This window comes from Mus musculus, chromosome 5, assembly GCF_000001635.26.
Source record: "Mus musculus strain C57BL/6J chromosome 5, GRCm38.p6 C57BL/6J".
NCBI lineage: Eukaryota > Metazoa > Chordata > Mammalia > Rodentia > Muridae > Mus > Mus musculus.
Window position 1 is genome coordinate 23,817,947 of NC_000071.6, and position 20,097 is coordinate 23,838,043.

The following is a 20,097-nucleotide window of genomic DNA, read 5'->3' on the forward strand; positions in this document are numbered from 1 at the left end:
GGCGCACGCCTTTAATCCCAGCACTCGGGAGGCAGAGGCAGGCAGATTTCTGAGTTGGAGGCCAGCCTGGTCTACAAAGTGAGTTCAGAACAGCCAGAGCTACACAGAGAAACCCTGTCTCAAAAAAAAAAAAAAAACCTTAAAACATTCATTGTATGTCTGTTAATATTTTCAAGACACAATAGGGAAACCAAAATAATGCACATGGTATATACATCAACAGAAAGTTGATCAGAACTATAAATTACATGTTGAACTTGCTACATAGCATCTGGTTCAATGCTATTTGCTTATAACTGGGAGAGTAAATAGAAAATGATACAGGTATAATTCTGCCACCTGTAGAAAATAAGGAAATTAGGAAAATGCAGAAAATTAGGTTTAGTGCCTAACAATAGCCTAGACCAGATGAAAGTCAGTTTTCTTACAAATTTAATATTAATTTTAGCTCTTACTATAGCTGTAAACATGAGAACAGTTACTAGGAATCTAGTAAAAAATTTATTGATTTAAAATTTACATTAAGTAAAGAGTCTGTGCAATTTGGAAACCTTCCTTTGAAACATAAAAGGTTATGCTTCCTGGGAACTATGGTTGTTTCTGATTTGCTTTTCTGTTTTTGAGATAGGTTCCATGTATCCCAGCCTGGCCTTGAACCCAGTACTCAGTAGCAGAGGGTGACCCTGGGCTTTTGCTCCTCCTGCCTCTGTCTTCTGAGTACCGTGTTTACAGGTGCTCACCCCACCCGCCAAAGCCCCTCCCATGCTTCATTCATGTTAGGCAAGTACCCTACCTCGTACATGAAGTCTCAGCCCCCTTTTACTTTTATTATTATTTAAATATTCTAATTTGGTTTCCATGTGTGGGGTGGAGGCCAGGTGAGAACTTGTGGGAACAGTTCTCTCCTGCCACGCAGATGCCAAGGACTGAGCCTGCCGGCAGCAGCAGCTTTATCCTCGGCCGCCACACCAGCCTTCCTATTCTGTTTGGTTTAGGTTTTCTGAGACAGTCTCGCTATGCAGCCTTGGCTGGCCTGGAGCTCATAGTGTAGACCAGGCTGGCCTGGAGCTCACAGAGGTCATGCTTTGGCTTCCAGAGTGTGGGGATTACACTCGCATCATCGTCCCCAGCCTCTTTATAGCTTGGTTGGCCTTGCTGTTTTGCCTTTTTGCTGCCTTCATTTTTATTCCTTTGCTTTTCCCCTAAGTCCTAATTCTAGCTGAACTCGTAGTTACATTTAATAATCTGTTAGCATCAAACAGTGTCCTGAGACAAATCCTAATGACGTACCAAGACAAGCCTGAATGATCTATTAACCCTGTACAGCTTGTGTAGTCCCAGCACATGTAGAACCAAGTAGTCCATAGATAGTTAAATGGCTGTGTAGACTCTCCAAAGGTGGTCCAAAAGAGCATCTCTTCTTTCTTGTTTTCCTAAACAGTGTAAAAGAAGCCTGCATCATTCTGAATTTGAACATCGGTTCTGCATTACTGCTGAAAGATGTCCTGCAGTCAGTGTCCGAGCACATTCCTGCCACAGCAGCCTTAAATGAAGTTGGGGTTTACAAACTGGCTCAACAAGACGTTGAAATTCTGCTTAATTTGAGAACAAATTGGCCTAACACTGGAAAATAATGCATCTTTGAGGAAAGTGTTGTTTAAGAAAGACAAGAGTTGCCTTTAATCCCAGCACTTGGGAGGCAGAGGCAGTCGGATTTCTGAGTTCGAGGCCAGCCTGGTCTACAAAGTGAGTTCCAGGACAGCCAGGGCCACACAGAGAAACCCTGTCTCGAAAAACAAACACAAACAAACAAACAAACAAAAAAACAAAGTCAAGAGTTGGATTGAAGTTCTCTGATAAAGTTCTGAATTAATGAACCTGGACAAAAGAAAACTTGGCAGAATAGTTTCTTGTCTTGAGTTATGATAACACTAAATCGGTGACCATCCTCCATCCTCCCGTTCCTAAGAAAGCAAAGAATGAAAACTCAGCTGTGAGAAGCAGAGTAAGTGTATTGCAAATAGGAATGGAGACATCTGAAGACAGAATGAGAGCAGAGGGTAGCCCTTCCTGACCGCCATGTCCGAATCAAGGGGAGCTGTTGTCAAAAGCTGAATGTCGCAATAGACTGTAGAAACTCATGGGTGCATGCTCATAGTTGAGGTTCCTGTATCCATTTTGGGAATTCAGTGTTTATATAATAGGTGGAAGACACCTATAACCCCAGCAACTGAAGGCTGAGGCAGGAGGATAAGGATCACTGAGGGTTCAAGACTCTTCTGGGCAACATAGTGAGATCTTATCTGTTTCACCACCACAAAAAGACCAAAACAAAACAAAAACCCAAGACCAAAGCACAATAGTTTTATGAGATGGTGGTTAAGCTATGGTTGTTCTTAATATTCTATTCTTATGTCCTTCCATATAAGTATTTCTTTGTGTGTGTGTGTGTGCGCGCGCGTGCGCACGCAAGTGTGAACACACAGGTGTGTAAGGGGTGTGTGTGTGTGTTTAGATCAGAAATCAACCTTGGGTCCTGTTCCTCAAGATGCTCACCTTGATCTGGAAACAGGCTCCCATCTGGACTGTGGGCAAGCCCCAGGGTTCCTTCTGTTTCTGCCTCCCCTAGACAGGTATTTCAAGTGTACCACCGTCATGTTAGATTTTCCCATGAGTTTTAGGGAGTGGGTTCTCAGTGCCAAATACTTTACCGTTAGTCCTTCCTGGTTCTACTCCTTTTTTTTTTTTTTTTTTTTTTTTTAAAGATTTATTTATTTATTATATGTAAGTACATTGTAGCTGTCTTCAGACACACCAGAAGAGGGAGTCAGATCTCGTTACGGATGGTTGTGAGCCACCATGTGGTTGCTGGGATTTGAACTCTGGACCTTCGGAAGAGCAGTCGGGTGCTCTAACCCACTGAGCCATCTCACCAGCCCCCTTTTTTTTTTTTTTTTTTTTAAGATTTATTTATTTATCATATGTAAGTACACTGTAGCTGTCTTCAGACACTCCAGAAGAGGGCATCAGATCTCATTATGGATGGTTGTGAGCCATCATGTGGTTGCTGGGATTTGAACTCAAGACCTTTGGAAGAGCAGTCAGTGCTCTTACCCGCTGAGCCATCTCACCTGCCCCTGGTTCTACTTCTTGTAACAATGGCCATCTTTTTTTCTCTGAAACATTTTTTTTTTTTTCTTCCGAGACAGGGTTTCTCTGTATAGCCCTGGCTGTCCTGGAACTCACTCTGTAGACCAGGCTGGCCTCGAACTCAGAAATCCACCTGCCTCTGCCTCCCGAGTGCTGGGATTAAAGGCGTGCGCCACCACGCCCGGCTGTCTCTGAAACATTTTAGAGGCCAGATACTGCCTTAGTCATTTACCTGTGGTAATGATTATGTAGCTGATGAGATAAAAATCCTTTGTGTGTGTGTGTGTGTGTGTGTGTGTGTGTGTGTGTGTGTGTGTGTGTATGCAGTACTAGAGATCAAACTTGGAGCCTTGCTAATGCAAGAAAGGGCTCCACCACCATCCTCAGCCCAGACAGATTCCTTCATTAATAAATCCTCAGAGACTAAAATAAAACGTTTACACAAACTGAGCTTAGCTGGAAGATTTCTACACCTGTAAAGTTTTATTCTCATTTTTTTCTTCTGACATGGCATTTATTTAGTACTTTCAATGCTGTCCTATCTCAATCTATAATTGTCAGGTTGGGTGCTGGAGAGGTGGCTCAGCTGGTAGGCTGTTCTTGCAGAGGACCTGGGTCCAGTACCTCGCACACATGTACTCACAACAGACTGTAACTGCAGCCCCCTAGGATCCAATGCACTCTTCTTGTCTCTGAGGCATTGCATGCATGTGGTGCACAGACAAACACTCATACACATAAAAATAAATAAAATCAGCTGGGTGGTGGTGGCGCATGCCTTTAATCCCAGCACTTGGGAGGCAGAGGCAGGTGGATTTCTGGGTTCGAGGCCAGCCTGGTCTACAAAGTGAGTTCCAGGACAGCCAGAGCTACACAGAGAAACCCTGTCTCAATCAATCAATCAATAAAGCTACACAGAGAAACCCTGTCTCAATAAATAAACAAACAAATCTTGCTGAGCAGTGGTGGCACACTCGGCACGCGAGAGGCAGCGACGGTTGAATCTCTGTGAGTTTGAGCCTGGTCTATGGAGTAAGTTCCAAGACAGCCAGGACTACACAGAGAAACCCTATCTAGAGAAAAAAACAAATCTCAAAAATTGTCAGGCTTGCATGTGGCCTTCATTGTTGATATTTACTTTGCAGACTGTAATTTTGAGAAAACTCTTTAAGATAGTACCTTCTGTTCTATTTTCTGAGAGAGAGAGCAGCTTGTTTTATAGCTTAGGCTTGTGTTAAACCTCAAGTACTGGGATTCTAAGTATGCCCTCTGTTATCCATGTAGAGCCGTATCAATGTGTCATTGTGACTGTGTGTGTATGTGAGAGAGAGAGCGCGCCAGCCAGCGTGCACGTGGACAGAAGCAGAGCATGCTGTGTCGTCAGCAGTTCTCCCACCTTTATGTGGGTCCCCAGGCTCCTGGCAGGCTCTGCGTGCCCTGCCTGGCTTGCAGAGGAAACACTTGCACCTCCTCACCAGCCGCCTCGATGTTCTATATGGCGGCTTTCCAACTACTGTGGAGCTTAGAGTTTTAGTAATTCTAGCAGACGGGGTCTCCTCACCTGTGTGAGGGTTGGTAAGGTTTCCTTTTTTTTAGGCAGGGTCACTACATAGCCCTGCCTGCTTCTACCTCCTGAGTGCTGGGATGAGAGGTGTGTTCTAACATGCCCCACACTGACAGGTTTCCCAGTGAGGAAAGCATGAACTTTCTCTACCTCCATCATCACACCTCCCCTTGCCTGGGTGGGCCTTCCCTGCCTTCTCTTCCCAATGGCAGGCAGTTAAAGGGAATGAAACATTCCACCCAAAGGGTAGTAGGTGTGGGGAGTGGAGAGATGGCTCAGCAGTAAAGTGCTTGCTGTGCAGAGGTGAGAAGCTGAATCTGATGCCCAGAGCCATGAAAACCTGCGAGCTCTGGGCGGAATTCAGTTTTTCCACAGCTAGATTCAAGGTAGAGATGTAGACTCCTAGACGCTCACAGGCTGCCTAGCATGGGCTACACAGTGCAGCAGCAAACAAAGAGACAAATGGGAGATGAAAACTGACCCCTGGGATTGATTGTTCTGGGCGCCACATGTATACACTCCAGTGAGCACACATATGCACACACACAAAAGGGTGGTGGTACTCTAAATGCAATGGTATTGATACTTCAAAATCATACCATGTCATTAAGATATTAAAAACCTTACCCTTCATCTTTGAATTTATCCAGTATTAAATGTCCATCATCATTCAAAACTTCATGTGCAGTACACAGACCCAATGTTTTCAGTACTGCAAAAATGAGAAGAAATGAAAATACACAAAGTAGAATTATTTTTATAGGTTTATAGGCCACATGAGCCTTTATACCACACCTCTGCCAGAGATGCCCATTATCTTAAACGCGGGCACGATGTTGTCCATAAAGAATGGAGGCGCCTGTTAACTTTGTGATTCTCAGCTGTTCCAATGTAGAGATAAAAGGCTCTTGGTTTTTCTGCAAATAAATAGTTGTTTCATTCTTCTGTGAAGTTAAACTGTCACAAGTGGAAATAGTCCCTTAAGAGTTGAATGCCGGGCTGGTGAGATGGCTCAGTGGGTAAGAGCACCCGACTGCTCTTCCGAAGGTCCAGAGTTCAAATCCCAGCAACCACATGGTGGCTCACAACCATCCGTAACAAGATCTGACTCCCTCTTCTGGTGTGTCTGAAGACAGCTACAGTGTACTTACATATAATAATAAATAAATCTTTAAAAAAAAAAAAAAAAAAGAGTTGAATGCCGCCGGGCGGTGGTGGCACATCCCTTTAGTCCCAGCACTCGGGAGGCAGAGGCAGGTGGATTTCTGAGTTCGAGGCCAGCCTGGTCTACAGAGTGAGTTCCAGGACGGCCAGGGCTACACAGAGAAACCCAGTCTCGAAAAACCAAACAAAAAGTTTGCTATGTTGAAGGTGCTGTGCTAGGCACTCAGGCTGTGGGCCTTGGTTCATGAAACGGTACAGCAGAGAACTGGACAAAGCAGCTCCTTAGCATACCTCATAGGACTGAACGGCAGTCTGGAGATCATCCGTGGGGGAGCGCGATGGAGAGCGAGCCGCCAGACTCCCACGATTCCTTGAAGAGTCCTGATCTGCCCTACTGGGCATTAGATCTAAACTGGCTCCCTTCAGACCTGTGAGACAGCAAAAGGGAACCCAGGCCAGGGCAATGTGGGCATCCCCCATTCTCACAGATGACAATATTCCCTCAGGCCCCACCCACTCTTTCTGAGTTACCTCATTAGGCAGGGCTTTCATTGGGGCACATTGTGGTGAGATACGATTGGTCAAGGATTTAGTGGCTTGGGATTGGATCAAACACTATATATTATGGTTTGGGGGGCTGGGCAATAAACTCAGATCTGCACCCTGATGCTGCTCTTCAGAGTTGGATTTCCCAGGATCCATCACGTGACTCTCAACCTCCCACCCTCGGTCCTGTTGCCACATGGACCTGGGCGTTTTTATAAAGCTCTCCAGGTGATGTAATTTGCAGACAGAGATGGAAAGCAGAAAGACAGAGGGTGTTGGGGAAGAAGCTGCCTCGGTAAGACATGGGTACAGAAGCAGAGTCTTAGGACAAATGCAGTTTCTGACAAGGCAGCATGTTTACATATAACACAGACGCAGTGCTCTGCATCAACAGGCTCTTCTATTACATGATTTTAGAAACAAAGTCCAATCTACTTTCCAAAAATACTGCGACAGTCATGGCAGAAGTCAGGCATAAGGTGGACGGGCTCAGATGGGAGTAGCACCATCACTGCAATTTATTCTTGGAATGCATTTCCATGCCTGCATTTAAAAAACATTCAGTTTTAAGTTATTGTTTTGAAAAAATGAAAGGATATTGGGGCAGGAGAGCTGTTAATAGCACTTTAATACTTTTTTTGGTAAAAGACCTGAGTTCTATTCCCAGCACCTACCTCACACGGCTCATAACAGCCTGTAACTCCAGTACTGAGGGATTTAATGCCCTCCTGCGGCCTCACATATGGCACATACTTAGTCAGACATACACATAAATAAACAAACCTTAAAAAGGATAATGAGGGGCTGGAGAGATGGCTCAGTGATTAAGAGCACTGACTGCTCTTCTAGAGGTCCTGAGTTCAATTCCCAGCAGCCACATGGTGGCTCACAACCATCTGTAATGGGACCTGATGCCCTATTCTAGTGTGTCTGAAGACAGTTATAGTGTACTCATATACATTAAATAAATAATTAAAAACAAAACAAAACCCAAAACAAAACAAAACCACAGAGTTGGACAGTGTTCGGGAAGGGACAGTCACCTCTGGTCCTCACTTTAAAAAAAAAGAAAGAAAGAAAGAAAGAAAGAAAGAAAGAAAGAAAGAAAGAAAGAAAGAAAGAAAGAAAGAAAGAAAGAAAGAGAAAGAAAGAAAAAAGGATAATGAATTCATCACCAACTTTGACTATAAGATTGTGACTGTGGTGGTTTGGCCAGAGAGAGTCACTATTAGGAGATGTGGCCCTGTTGGAGTAGGTGTGGTCTTGTTGGAGGAAGTATGTCATTGTGGGCATGGGCTCTAAGACCCTCATTCTAGCTGCCTTCAGAACAAGAGTTGTGACTCTCAGATCCTCCATCCCCACATCTGCCTGGGTTCTGCCATGCTCCCACCTTAACTGAACCTCTGAAGCTGTAAGCCAGCCCCAATTAAATGTCCTTATAAGAGTTGCTTTAGTCATGGTGTCTGTTCACAGCAGTAAAACCCTAAGACAGTGACCAAACTTATTTTATTATAGTCTCATCTATTTGCCCTTCTCTGCATATATACTTATTTTAGTTTGCTTTGTTGTTGTTGTTTGTTTGTTTGTTCAAGGCAGAGTTTCTCTGTGTAGCCCTGGCTGTCCCGGAGCCCGATCTGTGGACTAGGTTGGCCTAGAACTTAGAGATCCACTCTGCCTCCCCAGTACTGGGACTAAAGATGTGCACCACCACTACCACCACACCTGGTATCTCTATGTATATTTTAAGAAAATCACACACTGATCATTTTGACTAATAAAGTGTTTATCTGCCGGGCGTGGTGGCGCACTGCTTTAATCCCAGCACTCGGGAGGCAGAGGCAGGTGGATTTCTGAGTTCGAGGCCAGCCTGGTCTACAAAGTGAGTTCCAGGACAGACAGGGCTACACAGAGAAACCCTGTCTCGAAAAAAAAAAAAAAGTGTATCTCTGTCTTAGTTATTTTTCTGTCGTTATGCTAAAATGCTCTTACAAAAGCAACTTGAGAAAGGAAGAGTTTATTTTGCCTCAGAGTTTCAAGTTAAAAATCCATGCGGGAGGGCAGGGAGAGCCCGCAGCAGGAAGCAGAGTGCTGAATGCTTCTGAAGCTCAGATCACATTCCCTTCTTAAAGGTCCGACACCCTAACCCTGGGAGTGCTGCCACCTCGTGGACAGGCTTTCACGCTGCAATTAACTTAATCAACATAGTCTCCCACAAATGTGCCCAGAGGCCTATTTCCTAGATGACTTTAGTTCTTGTCAAGTTGACAACTGGAATTAACCACCATAAAGACTGTTTTTCATATTACCACAGTACTGTTGGGGAAAACTGCTAATTAAGGTTGAAGTCCACTGTTGGCATCAGGAGCTTTCTACAGCCTCTGAATCCAGTGATGACATCACCCCTAGGTACAAGGACCCTCATGCATCTGTTGCCATGGCAACCACCACACATTCCCAGTGTGCACCTCACCTGTGCACCTTATCTGCACTTCTCACCTGTGCACGATGGTGCACGTGATTATGTCACGACCCGAATAAAAAGCAGAGACCCCACACCCCTCACCCCTTCTTCTTTGCCCCCTTCTTCCTCCTCCTTCTCTTCCTGGCTTTCCCCAATAAACCTCTTCTCACGGAGCTGTGCTGGTCTGATACGAGCTGCCTTCTAACTATAGCCTCTTGGCTTGTTGCACAATGAAAGACCCTCTTTATTAGCTGGGTTTCTCCTTCTTTGACCTTGCCTGGGAAATTCAAACCCCTACATATGCCTCTACCTAAGGAATGCCATGGAGCCTACACTAGGTTACAGGATGAATTTCCTTTCTCCTGACAGGAACTCATTCAGCTAGCACCTGAAATGATTCCTGTAAAGCTCCCCCATGCTAATGAGACATTTTGGTACCCTAAGCCTTCAGCCAGTGACCTTAGCGCATCCTGAATATTTCTACCTTCAGTCCCTTGAGTCACCCCAAGTACAGTTGCTCTGACTCCCAGCAGCTGGTCCAGGTGTGTTATTCACTGTACATACTCACAGGGCTTCTGAAACTCCTGTCTGTTGTCTCTGCTCCCTTTGCCCACATGGACCAAATTGGCATATCCACAAGGGCCTATTCTAGCTACAATACACTTCACACCTCCAAAAAATTGCTTTTAGTATCTTTACGTAGGTGGGTAGTGTGCAAGTTTCCAAGGGTCTACAAATGGTATTCTGAATATCATTCAAGGCTAGGTGTGATGGTGTATGCCTAGAATGCCAGCACTGGGTTGGGGAAGTTGAGGTAGAAGGATCAGGAGTTCAAGGCCAGCCTTAGCTACCTAGTAAGTTCTAGGGAAGCCTGGGATATGAAGCCTTGTCTTTAAAAGCAAACCAACCATAGATGGTGTGCTGCCTAGTTTTATGTCAACTTGACACAAGCTAAAGTCATCTGATGGGAGGGAACCTCTGAAGCAGAAACTTCTAATTTCTTTGGAAAGTTCGTTTTCCAGATGATGTTTTGCTGAGGACACACAGGATATCTTGCTAAAGCAGACCAGGAAAGACTTTTCCTGAAGCAGATACAGGTGAAAGGATGTTTGGATACAGCAAATATGTGAAAGGACACTTGATGAAGGAGTATAAAGATGACCCCACAGACAGTGGGAGACGAGCAATGGTTTGGTTTGCTCCACCTCACTATTCTTGAGGAACCACACACATGTGTTGGTTCACCTTGCATAGCGTTGCTGAGCTCAACTTGTGGTGATGCCTCCAGAGAGAAACTCTCCCAAGAACTGCTTGTGAAGTTCCTGTGGCAGCTTGCTACTGCTGAGGCCTTGCCTCAGGCAGGTAGGTGAACTTTGTGGTTCCTTCAGGATTGAACTACAGCTGCTGGTTCGTGCCTGGTGTCTGCCTGCCTAGAGGACTGGTCTACAACTGCTGAGTCGTATTTGGTGTTTGCTATGGGACTGAACTGCTGCCTAAGACGACTGAGCTCGACCCCAAAGAACGATTGCTGAACTGGCCCACTTCCCCCATATCCTAATAACTTTCTCTTCTACTACCTCTGCTGGGGGGGTGGGTTAGAGGAGAGGTTGAACCCTTATTAAAGTGCCTCCATAAGATTGAGTTGGTGGCCAGGCGTGGTGGCGCACGCCTTCAATCCCAGCACTTGGGAGGCAGAGGCAGGTGGATTTCTGAGTTTGAGGCCAGGCTGGTCTACAAAGTGAGTTCCAGGACAGCCAAGGCTATACAGAGAAACCCTGTCTTGAAAAACAAAAACAAAACAAAACAAACAACAACAACAAAAAGATTGGGTTGGTGGTCCTGGGATTAACATTCGCTCCTTTTCTAAATTATAGGCTCCATGGAATTGAAAAGATTGTTCTCACCTGGCCAAGGCTGGCTTAGCCCTTATTCTTTAATCTTCCCAGAATTCCCATGAGAGCTGTACTATTATCGCTGTTTTCCAGTGGAAGAGAGTGATGTTTCAGTCTTGTCCCAAGCACTCATTATTAAGGGGTAGACCTGGAGCTGCACAGTTCCTAGACTCTGCCACCTACTGAGCCCTCTCCCTGGCATACAGAGCTACAGGCACCAAAAGGCCACTTATCATATTTGACTTGTGGGGTGGCGAGGGGTGGTGGTGCCCAGAGTCAGTGGACAGCAGCCAGGCTCCAATAGCATGGAGGCAGTGAATGAGAAACATGGGAGGACATGGTATGGTGAGCAAAGCAGCCGGCTGGGATCCTTTGCTTGGGAAGAGGTAGACAGAAAGCCAGTGGAGGCAAGACCTTTAGTACTTGGTCAGACAAAGAGGAGGAAGCTGAGGAGTTGGCTCAGCAACTCCATGATCGGTCAGAAGCTCCAGGTTACCCACAGCGTACTGGTGGATCATCTCAGCCTCCTCTTCGGCTCAGTTACACGAGGCACCTCGTCTCCTCCTCCAGCCTTCTGTCCTGGGAACACAAGAATGGGTGTGGCAGGCAGCCTTTGAGGGCACATGCGCAGTAGGGTGAGGTCATCCTTTTCATGGACTGAGACTGGGCTTGGTTGGTACCTGTCCCTGCCTTCTGCACTTGCCTCAGTATCTGTTTATCTGGTGATGTGGTTTTTGAGTGATAGGAACACTGAATTAGGTTGATTAAAAAAAAAAAAAAGAATGTTTGCAGTTCTGAGATCCGACTAGTGTTTTCTAGGTGATCTGCTTGCAGGGATGGCTCTGGCTACTGGCTACTGGCTACTGGCAGGAAGTCTCAGTTTATGGATCCCGAGCTTCAGAGTGTTTTCTGCTGAACTACACCAGAGTTGCTTCAACATATTCCACTTTCAACAGATTTCCTGTGTGACCTTGGTGTATAGGTATATTAAATAGGTGTATTAAACACTTACTGTTAGAAAGAAATCAATTTCAAAACAGTTCTTTGAAGTCAGGTGTGGTGGTGCACACCTGTTTACCCAACATTTTGAGGATGGAGGCAGAAAAATTACGACTTCACTGACATCCTTGGCTAACATAGGGAGGTCAGGGCCAGGCAGAGATACACAACCTGCCTCAGAAAACCAAAGCAAAGCAAAGAAACCAAAGCCAAACATGTTTGGAATGTAGAGCAACAGAATTTAGTATGCTTGAACCCTTCCATCACTTCCCATCCTCTACATAGGGAAAGAGAGCAAGAAGCTTTACATAGAGGAGAACTGGAAGGGAATCCAGAGATGATGTATCTCTTCCTGTACCCGGTGAACACTCCCGTAACTCATGGCTGTCTTCTTAGAGCCTGCGCTCTTGAGGTCATGTGAGAAATCACAGTAGAAGGATAAAGGGGACAGGGTCAGTAACACTGACCCTGTACATTGGCACAGGAAGCTCTGTTCTTCCTGAACACTCTGTGGAAAGGATGATGGGGCAGTGAGCTTTACAGAGTATAAAGATGCAGATATAGACCCTGAGAAGACAACAGGAAATGTCATGGAGAAGTCACGTACTCTGTGTGCTTTATGGGAGTTTTTGAAAAATCCTTGCAATCCTGTTAAAATAATAATTTCCCTATATTCCTACCACCTTGCAGAATCCTCTCTCTCTCTCTTCGTTTTTTTTGTTTGTTTGTTTTTTTTTGTTTGTTTGTTTGTTTGTTTGTTTGTTTTTTTGGAGACAGGGTTTCTTTGTATAGCCCTGGCTGTTTTGGAACTCTCTTTGTAAACCAGGCTGGCCTCGAACTCAGAAATCCACCTGCCTCGGCCTCCCAAGTGCTGGGATTAAAGGCGTGTGCCACCACGCCCAGCTCAGAATCTTCTCTCTCTCTCTCTCTCTCTCTCTCTCTCTCTCTCTCTCTCTCTCTCTCTCTCTCTCTCTCTCTCTCTCTCTCTCTCCCTCCTCCCTCCCCCTCCTCTCTCTTTCTTTCACTTAAACAACGTCAGTGGGACATTTATTGGCATTAGGAAAGGATTTCTTTAAACGATATAAATATACTGAACTCAAACTCTCCGTCCAGACAGTCCTATTTCAAGATGATAAAGCAAAGAGGGGAAGAGGTAACATTCCTGCTTCTACACCACAAAGTTTAAGGCACAAGAAGCTAGCAATCCCCAATGCGGTACAAAACTGCTTCCCACTGTCTCTCAAGACACAGTCACTTAATTGTCAGTCCAAATTCTAGGAAAATTTCCCAATACACGGGGGCGATCCTCCCCATCCCCTGTTCAGTGACCTGTAGCTGAGAAGCCAGGACAAGAAGACTCAAAGTCATCGCGCTCCTCATTGTACTCCAACACGTGCCGCTTGATCTTGGATGAATCCACCCCGGTGACAAAGTCCTCCATGCTGCGATTGACGAGAAAGGCGGGATCAGTGACCACGTCTGGGCCCCACGCGGACATGGCCTTGCTCCACAAAAGCCACAGCAGCCTGGAGATGCTGCGCCATGCGTAGTTTGAAGAGCAAAGTAGGCAAGCGGCGGCGGCAGAAGGACGAGGCCGAGATGGAGTCGCAGAGTTCCAGTGAGCCGCGCGTGGGCACCAGGCCCAGAGCGTACAGCTTGTCCAACAGCGCCGTCGAGGCGCGCACGCGGAATGGGTCGCGTTCGGGCAGGTCGCGCAGGCGCCGCGCCAGCTCGCGCACCGCACGACTCAGCTGGTTGTAGCGCGTGTACTCCTCGCGCCGTTGCTGCCCGTACCGCTTCAGCTCACGCAGTTCGTGGAGGTTGTGGTCGGTGACTTCCCAGTTTAGGAAGTCCACCTGTTTCAGCAGCTTCTGCTCGTGGAACTTAAGCTTCCGCACCATGATGGAGAAAGCCGGAGAAAACCAGAATCTTTTCTTAAAGTGCACCCTAACTGCCTTTCAGTCACTGTGCTGCTGCCCACAGTGCTCTGTGTTCTCCCTGTGTTTGCCTCCCTGAAGCTGACTGCTGAGGCCTTGACGACTCCTTGATGATGACTGATGCATGTGGTCATAATGAAGGCAATTCTTGCCCAAAGCGTTAAATGTATAGATCATTTGGGTCTTGTCCTTCATTCTAAAACTAAGCATTCCATTCTTGCAAATGCACGAGAAATACAACTTCATATGCTTACATCCACATTTGTAAAGTTGTCTTTTACATCAGATGGGCGTTGGTACAGACTGCACCACTCTGCTGTGTATCAGTTGAAAGAAACCACAGGTGCCGAATAACAGCTCTTGGTGGCAAAGCATTTGGTACAGCCATGTAACAATGAGTGAAGAAGCAAAGTCCTGAAGACCAAGCATGCTAGAATCGCATTACTGTTCTGAAACTCAGGGCTAAAATACATTCAGGAGTGTTTGCGTTCTTTGTGGCACTTTCCCCAAATCTTGGCAACTTGTTATAGGCCTGTCATGGAATTTATTCTTCCTATATAAAGTCTATTATGTGGTCAGTACTTGACACCTTTCAGAGTTTCATTTCAGTGTATTGAATCGCTTGGATTCAGTGATCTCTTCCTGGTGCAAAATTCTCTGAGGACAAAAGCACATTGAATATTAGAAAACACTTTTCATATTTAGTTCCTGGTTTTAATGATCTGCTTTACTGTGAAGAATGTGGAATGGCTGCAATTATTTGAAACCTGCTTTTATTTACTATGTTAAGTCAGGTAGCTCTTATGAAGCAATCGTGCACAATAAAAGCTAAAACTGAGGAATGAGAAACTAAACTAGGTGCATTTCTTGAGATTTCTTTCTTTTTGTTTTGTTTTGTTTTTCGAGACAGGGTTTCTCTGTGTAGCTCTGGCTGTCCCGGAACTCACTTTGTAGACCAGGCTGGCCTCGAACTCAGAAATCCACCTGCCTCTGCCTCCCAAGTGCTGGGATTAAAGGCGTGCACCACCATGCCCGGCTTTGAGATTTCTTTTTAAGAAAATAAATATTAAAGACAAAGAAGTGAGACCCAGTAGACTAACTATTTAGAGGTATTAACCACCATTTGATGTTGCTTCTATAACATGTACATAGTTAGATATTTAAGTATATAGAATAGGTATTTTGATTAGTCTACTGGCTACAATCACATGCTGCCTCTATTAGTAGTGTGTTTCTTTCTGTGTCATAGTGAGCAGGTATAACAATCCACTCACTATTCTCAGCCTGGAATCACACTAATACCTCATTTCTTTTATCACAGATTGATTAATGTTGGTATTATGCTTTCTTTAAGGTGTACATATCAAGCTCTTGTTTTCAACCCAATATTCAATGCTTTTAAGTTTCTTCTGATATATAGGAATAATCTCCTGTGGCATCTGGCTCTAATCTAGCCCTTCCTCAAACTACTCCTAATAATGCCACCACAATGCTATTTACTTAAGGGCTAAAGTATGAGACATCCATGACGAGGAAGGCAAAAGTAACTCAATGTTATTGAATGGCAAGATATGCCTAGAGGTACGACAATGGCGCTCATACCGTGGATGCAGCCATTAGCTGTCTCTAATAAGATTTAAGAGTCACTCAACAGATGGGAGGAAATGCCATAAGCATTCTTGGGGAGGAGCCAACTGAATTTAGGTTATGAATCTTTTGTTAATAAATGATCTTGCCTCTCTTCAGTGTTCCTTCTGTGTTCTCTATCCATAACATTTTAACTATAGCGTGACAGGAGAACTTTTTTTTATTATTATTATCATTACCATCACCACCACCACCATCATCATCACCACCACCACCACCATCATCATGATCATTACTATGCTCTTTGCCTATCATGGAGAAAGGGACATTTGGACCACAAAGCTTGCCACTATGCCTACCTTGCAGGCAAGAGGTTTCAAAACTCTTTTCTATAAACCCCAAATCTGCACGTGTATGATAAATACATAAACAAATAAATAAAATAACCAGAAGGCAAATATAACATTGAAATTTCAGGATTAATGCCTCAGCAGACCAGAAGCAAGTTGTCAATAAGATCCTAGTCATGTGAGGTTTAGATATAATCAGTGGAAAGTGAGAGCACCAAGCCCGTTCAGTTACGTGTGTGTGGGTGTGCTCATCTCTCTTCCAGTTATTAGTGATTTGATTGACTCTTTTAGAACATAAGAATAGATTTAATCTGAGTACACTAATATTCTCATAAGATGTCATTATCTAAAAATGCATGATCTGAAACAAAATGCTTCACAGTAAATACAATGTAGTCATATCTGACTCCTCACTGCCAGAGAGTACAACTCCATTTACCATGAAATTAGTTTAAACAGCAGGTTTGGTTGATTCTGGGCTAGTGACTGAAAAGGCACAAATGGGGACTTCATGCCTCCTACTCTCTGTGAGTAACTGTGACCATGGCCCCAGTGAAAGGCTTTTTGGTGCCATCTGATTTTAGAACTGTTGAAAATAGCAGTAATGAACAGACACCCAGTCTAGCTCTGTGACGCCTCAGGTACACAGCATCCCCACAGCACTTTAGCGCTTCCCGATCAATTAATCTTGCTGGCAATGAGATATCTAAGGTTTTCCAGGTTATGATGTGTACTGAGGTTAGTTTGAGACATTGCAGGCAGAATACCATGGAATTCATCACAAGCACTGGGATAAAGAAATTTGATTTATATCACACTGGAACAAAATATGCTTCCTAAGGAAAATAATTTAAAATCCTTTAGCTTCAATCTCTTTATCAGCAAAATGAGGATAAAAATAAAAATTACCACAGAATTATTTTGTTAAATACCTCAACTGTCCCAGGTATGCCACATCTATAGAAAAGCTAGCGCGTGCAGTGGGCTTGTACTAAGCTCATCTACTTCTTTCAGGTTTTCCAATTTAATGGAGTAAGGAGGTTTATTTTATTTTTATTTTATGTAAGTACACTGTTGCTGTTTCAGACACACCAGAAGAGGGCATCAGATCTCATTACAGATGGTTGTAAGCCACCATGTGGTTGCTGGGACCTCCGGAAGAGCAGTTGGTGCTCTTAACCTTTGATCCATCTCTCCAGCCCGAGTATAGAGTTTTAATGTATTTCCTTATGATATTCAGAATTTGCTGGGGACAAGGATGGGATAGAGATATCTCAGTAGCCTGCGACAACTCTTTGTAACAACAGTTGTTCCCATTTCTCCTAACCTTAGCCCTTGACAACAGCTATCTAGATTTCATTTGTGTGTGACTGCTTTTCAGTTGGTCTTGGTGTGCATAATTATTCTATTATATCTGACTTTCTTACTCCTTCTGCTCTGGTGAATTCTGTGAAACTAGATGTTCCTTGATATAGTGATTCTTTTTTGTTGTTGTTGGTTTGTTTGTTTTTTTTGTTGTTGTTGTTTTTTTTTTTTTTTTTTTTTTTGAGACAGGGTTTCTCTGTGTAGCCCTGGCTGTCCTGGAACTCACTCTGTAGAACAGGCTGGCCTTGAACTCAGAAATCTCCCTGCCTTTGCCTCCTGAGTGCTGGGATTAAAGGCGTGTGCCACCCCGGCCTGACATGATTCTTAAACAATGAAAAAATGAGGCTTGGGGCACAGCACAGCACAGTCCTAATGACCCAGGTGCATGCTGTGTGTTCTCATCTTGGAAACAATGTAATAACTGCACAATGGTAGTTCCAGATTAATGCTTGACTTGCAAAGAAAGTTTGATGAAATTATTAGAAAATGAATTAGAGCCAACATTGGGACCCCGAGAAAGAAAAAAAAAACTATTAAAGTTATGAAATAAGTTTTGCACAACATTTGAGAGTGGTTCCTGGATAAGCAAGTATAGAATGTGTAAAATCTTATATTAGTAAAATTGAGTCAGGCTGGAGAGATGGCTCAGCGGCTAAGAGCGCCAACTGCTCTTCTGGTGGTCACAAGTTCAAATCCCAGCAACCACAATGGCTCACAACCATCTGTAATGAGATCTGATGCCCTCTTCAGGGGTGTCTGAAGACAGCTACAGTGTACTTACATATAATAAATAAATAAATCTTTAAAAAAAAAACTGAGTCACAATACTAGGACTCTTAGGAGAGTCATTGTGTGCAGTGTGCAGAAGCAGAGGCTGGCAGAGCTGCTGAGTTAAGGGTTAACTTGACTCTTTCTGGCCATTGCTTGGCAGCTTTGCCCATGTTGTTTATCATTAGAGCTTCACAAGAAAATGCAAGTAGCTGGCCTCAGAGCTCTGAGCTCTGAAGTAGAATAAGTTAAAGTTTAAATAATGATAACTTTGCAATTATTATTTCTTTGGCCTGGGAATAGGGAAGCTTGAAACGTTGGGGAACAATTCTAATTATTGATTCTTTGTGGGATGTCATTAGGTAGAGTTTCTTTGTGCAGTGTGCAGCAGTTATTAAAGAATCAAATGCCTAGAATAAATAAATGTGAGCCAGTTTAGATGGGCCATATCATTATTATTCAAATTTTAATCATGCACTTAAGTTTCCCACATTTGGGGAAACCAGAGTACGCACATCTGGAATGCAATGCATAAGCCTCCCCTGGGAAAATCCCATTCATGACCGCGGTGTCTCCCCTATCAGGCAAGTATTAAATGTGTGCTATAGAGCATCCATTTGAAGGCCCAGGAAGAAAAAGAACCATTAAAGGGAGGAAGGAAAGGAGTGGAGCCATGTGGAATCCCGTCTTCTGGCCATGGCAACAGCTGCTGAGTCAGGAGTTCTCACCAACCGTCATTTCCTGCATATCACTTCAGTATTTTTGTATACAAAGAAGAAACTCTGCCCCTCCCGAGAGTTTATAAGTAGTTAATGGCTGGGGGCAGGGGACAGCTCATGAGACCCCATCCTTCTCTGAAGATCTATAGGCAACTAATGGTTCCTAGGAGAGGAGGAGACATTTTCTTCAGTGATACAGCCACTGTGCCTTTAAATAACCCCTCGCCCATGCTCTGAGAAAGTGCCCTAATTAAGCTCCGTACTTCAGGAGAAAAGACATAGAAAGAGCTCTCGTTGGCAAGAGAGAGGGGGCCAAGGAGTGGGAAGAGATTAATTGGAGAGTAAATATGAACAAAATTATTTGCATATCTGCATGAGACTCTCACAATAAAACCTACTATTAAGTATAACTAATATAAGCTAATGAGAAACTTTAAAAATGAAAGCTACTTAAGGACAGGAAAAAAAATGTTCATTTCTAAATAGCAGGCATAATAGTTTCAAAGAAGTTAGCTTTATGTGAATTTGACAGGTCTATGTGATATATGTATATAGAACCCTGAGTAGTATTCAAAAGGCGTGGGCCCTCTATTATACTTGAAATGTTAACATTATTATTATTATTATTTTGGGTTTTTTTCTCTTTTCTTTTTGGTTTTTTTCGAGACAGGGTTTCTCTGTGTAGCCCTGGCTGTCCTGGAACTCACTCTGTAGACCAGGCTGGCCTCGAACTCAGAAATCCGCCTGCCTCTGCCTCCTGAGTGCTGGGATTAAAGGTGTGTGCCACCATGCCCGGCTGTTAACATTATTTTTATCTGCTATAAAAGTTAATTATTTGCATAAATCATTTTGAAACTTAGCATGACTGTAATAAGATCATACTCTCTTAGAGTTAGCCAACCTGGATTCAAACCTGGAATTGTTTGGGTTTTTTCCTTCTAACTTGGGAGAAAATTAACCAAGTTTGTTTCTCTGTGTATCTGACAGCCAGGGCTTTTTGCATGCTAGGCAAGTGCTTTACCATCTACATGCCCAGCCTTTCTTAAACTGAATGCAATGTCTCTGAAATACTAAGCTCAATGTAGAGTCATTGCTCCAAGTAAGACACCTAAGTTCACTCAAGGCAAATCCTGAAAGACAGTAAAACCAGATGCTAACTGTCCCTGCTGCTGTGTCATTTAGGCAGACAGCCCCCTACAACCTCCTCACTTCAGAAAACCTGCTTGACTAACGTCCACCAAAATACTCCTCGGACAGGAAAGCACTGACAATAAACACATGTGACAGAGGGATGGAGCAAGGACACTGCCAACACACTTTTTATTTTCTTTTGAGACAGGGTCTCTCTGTATAGCTCTAGCTGTCCTGGAACTCTGTAGACCAGGCTGGCCTCGAACTCAGAAATCCAGAAATCTGCCTGCCTCTACCTCCCAAGTGCTGGTATTAAAGGCTTGTGCCACCACTGCCCGGCTTTTTTTTTTTTTTTAAATCTTGCCTCAAGTATATTTATAAAAACAGCACAGGGCACTGGTCATCTGCAAATAGTGTAGGTAGGTGTGTCCCAGCAGACCATCTGTCTTCACATTGGTAGAAGC

General features: G+C 44.1%; 1 protein-coding gene and 2 pseudogenes across 4 annotated transcripts in view; 1 reads left to right on the plus strand and 2 right to left on the minus strand.

Annotated features, from left to right (window-relative positions):
* Positions 1 to 5,638, plus strand: part of Rint1 (RAD50 interactor 1) — a 35,887-nt gene extending 30,249 nt beyond the window's left edge. For 2 of the 4 annotated variants that reach the window (XR_001784750.2, XM_030254833.1), the window contains one exon: positions 1,442 to 5,638. Coding sequence is in view for 3 of the 4 variants with exons in the window: in XM_030254833.1 (XP_030110693.1) it covers positions 1,442 to 1,634 (193 nt within the window). In the remaining variant the exon portion in view is untranslated. The remainder of the gene's footprint in view (positions 1 to 1,441) is intronic. The other 2 variants (NM_177323.4, NM_001310467.1) reach the window with 1 other exon arrangement.
* A 6,548-nt stretch (positions 5,639 to 12,186) lies between these two features.
* Positions 12,187 to 14,490, minus strand: 4933427G23Rik (annotated as a pseudogene).
* Positions 14,491 to 18,246: 3,756 nt separating this feature from the next.
* Gm22054 lies at positions 18,247 to 18,375 on the minus strand (annotated as a pseudogene).
* Between the last annotated feature and the right edge of the window lie 1,722 nt (positions 18,376 to 20,097).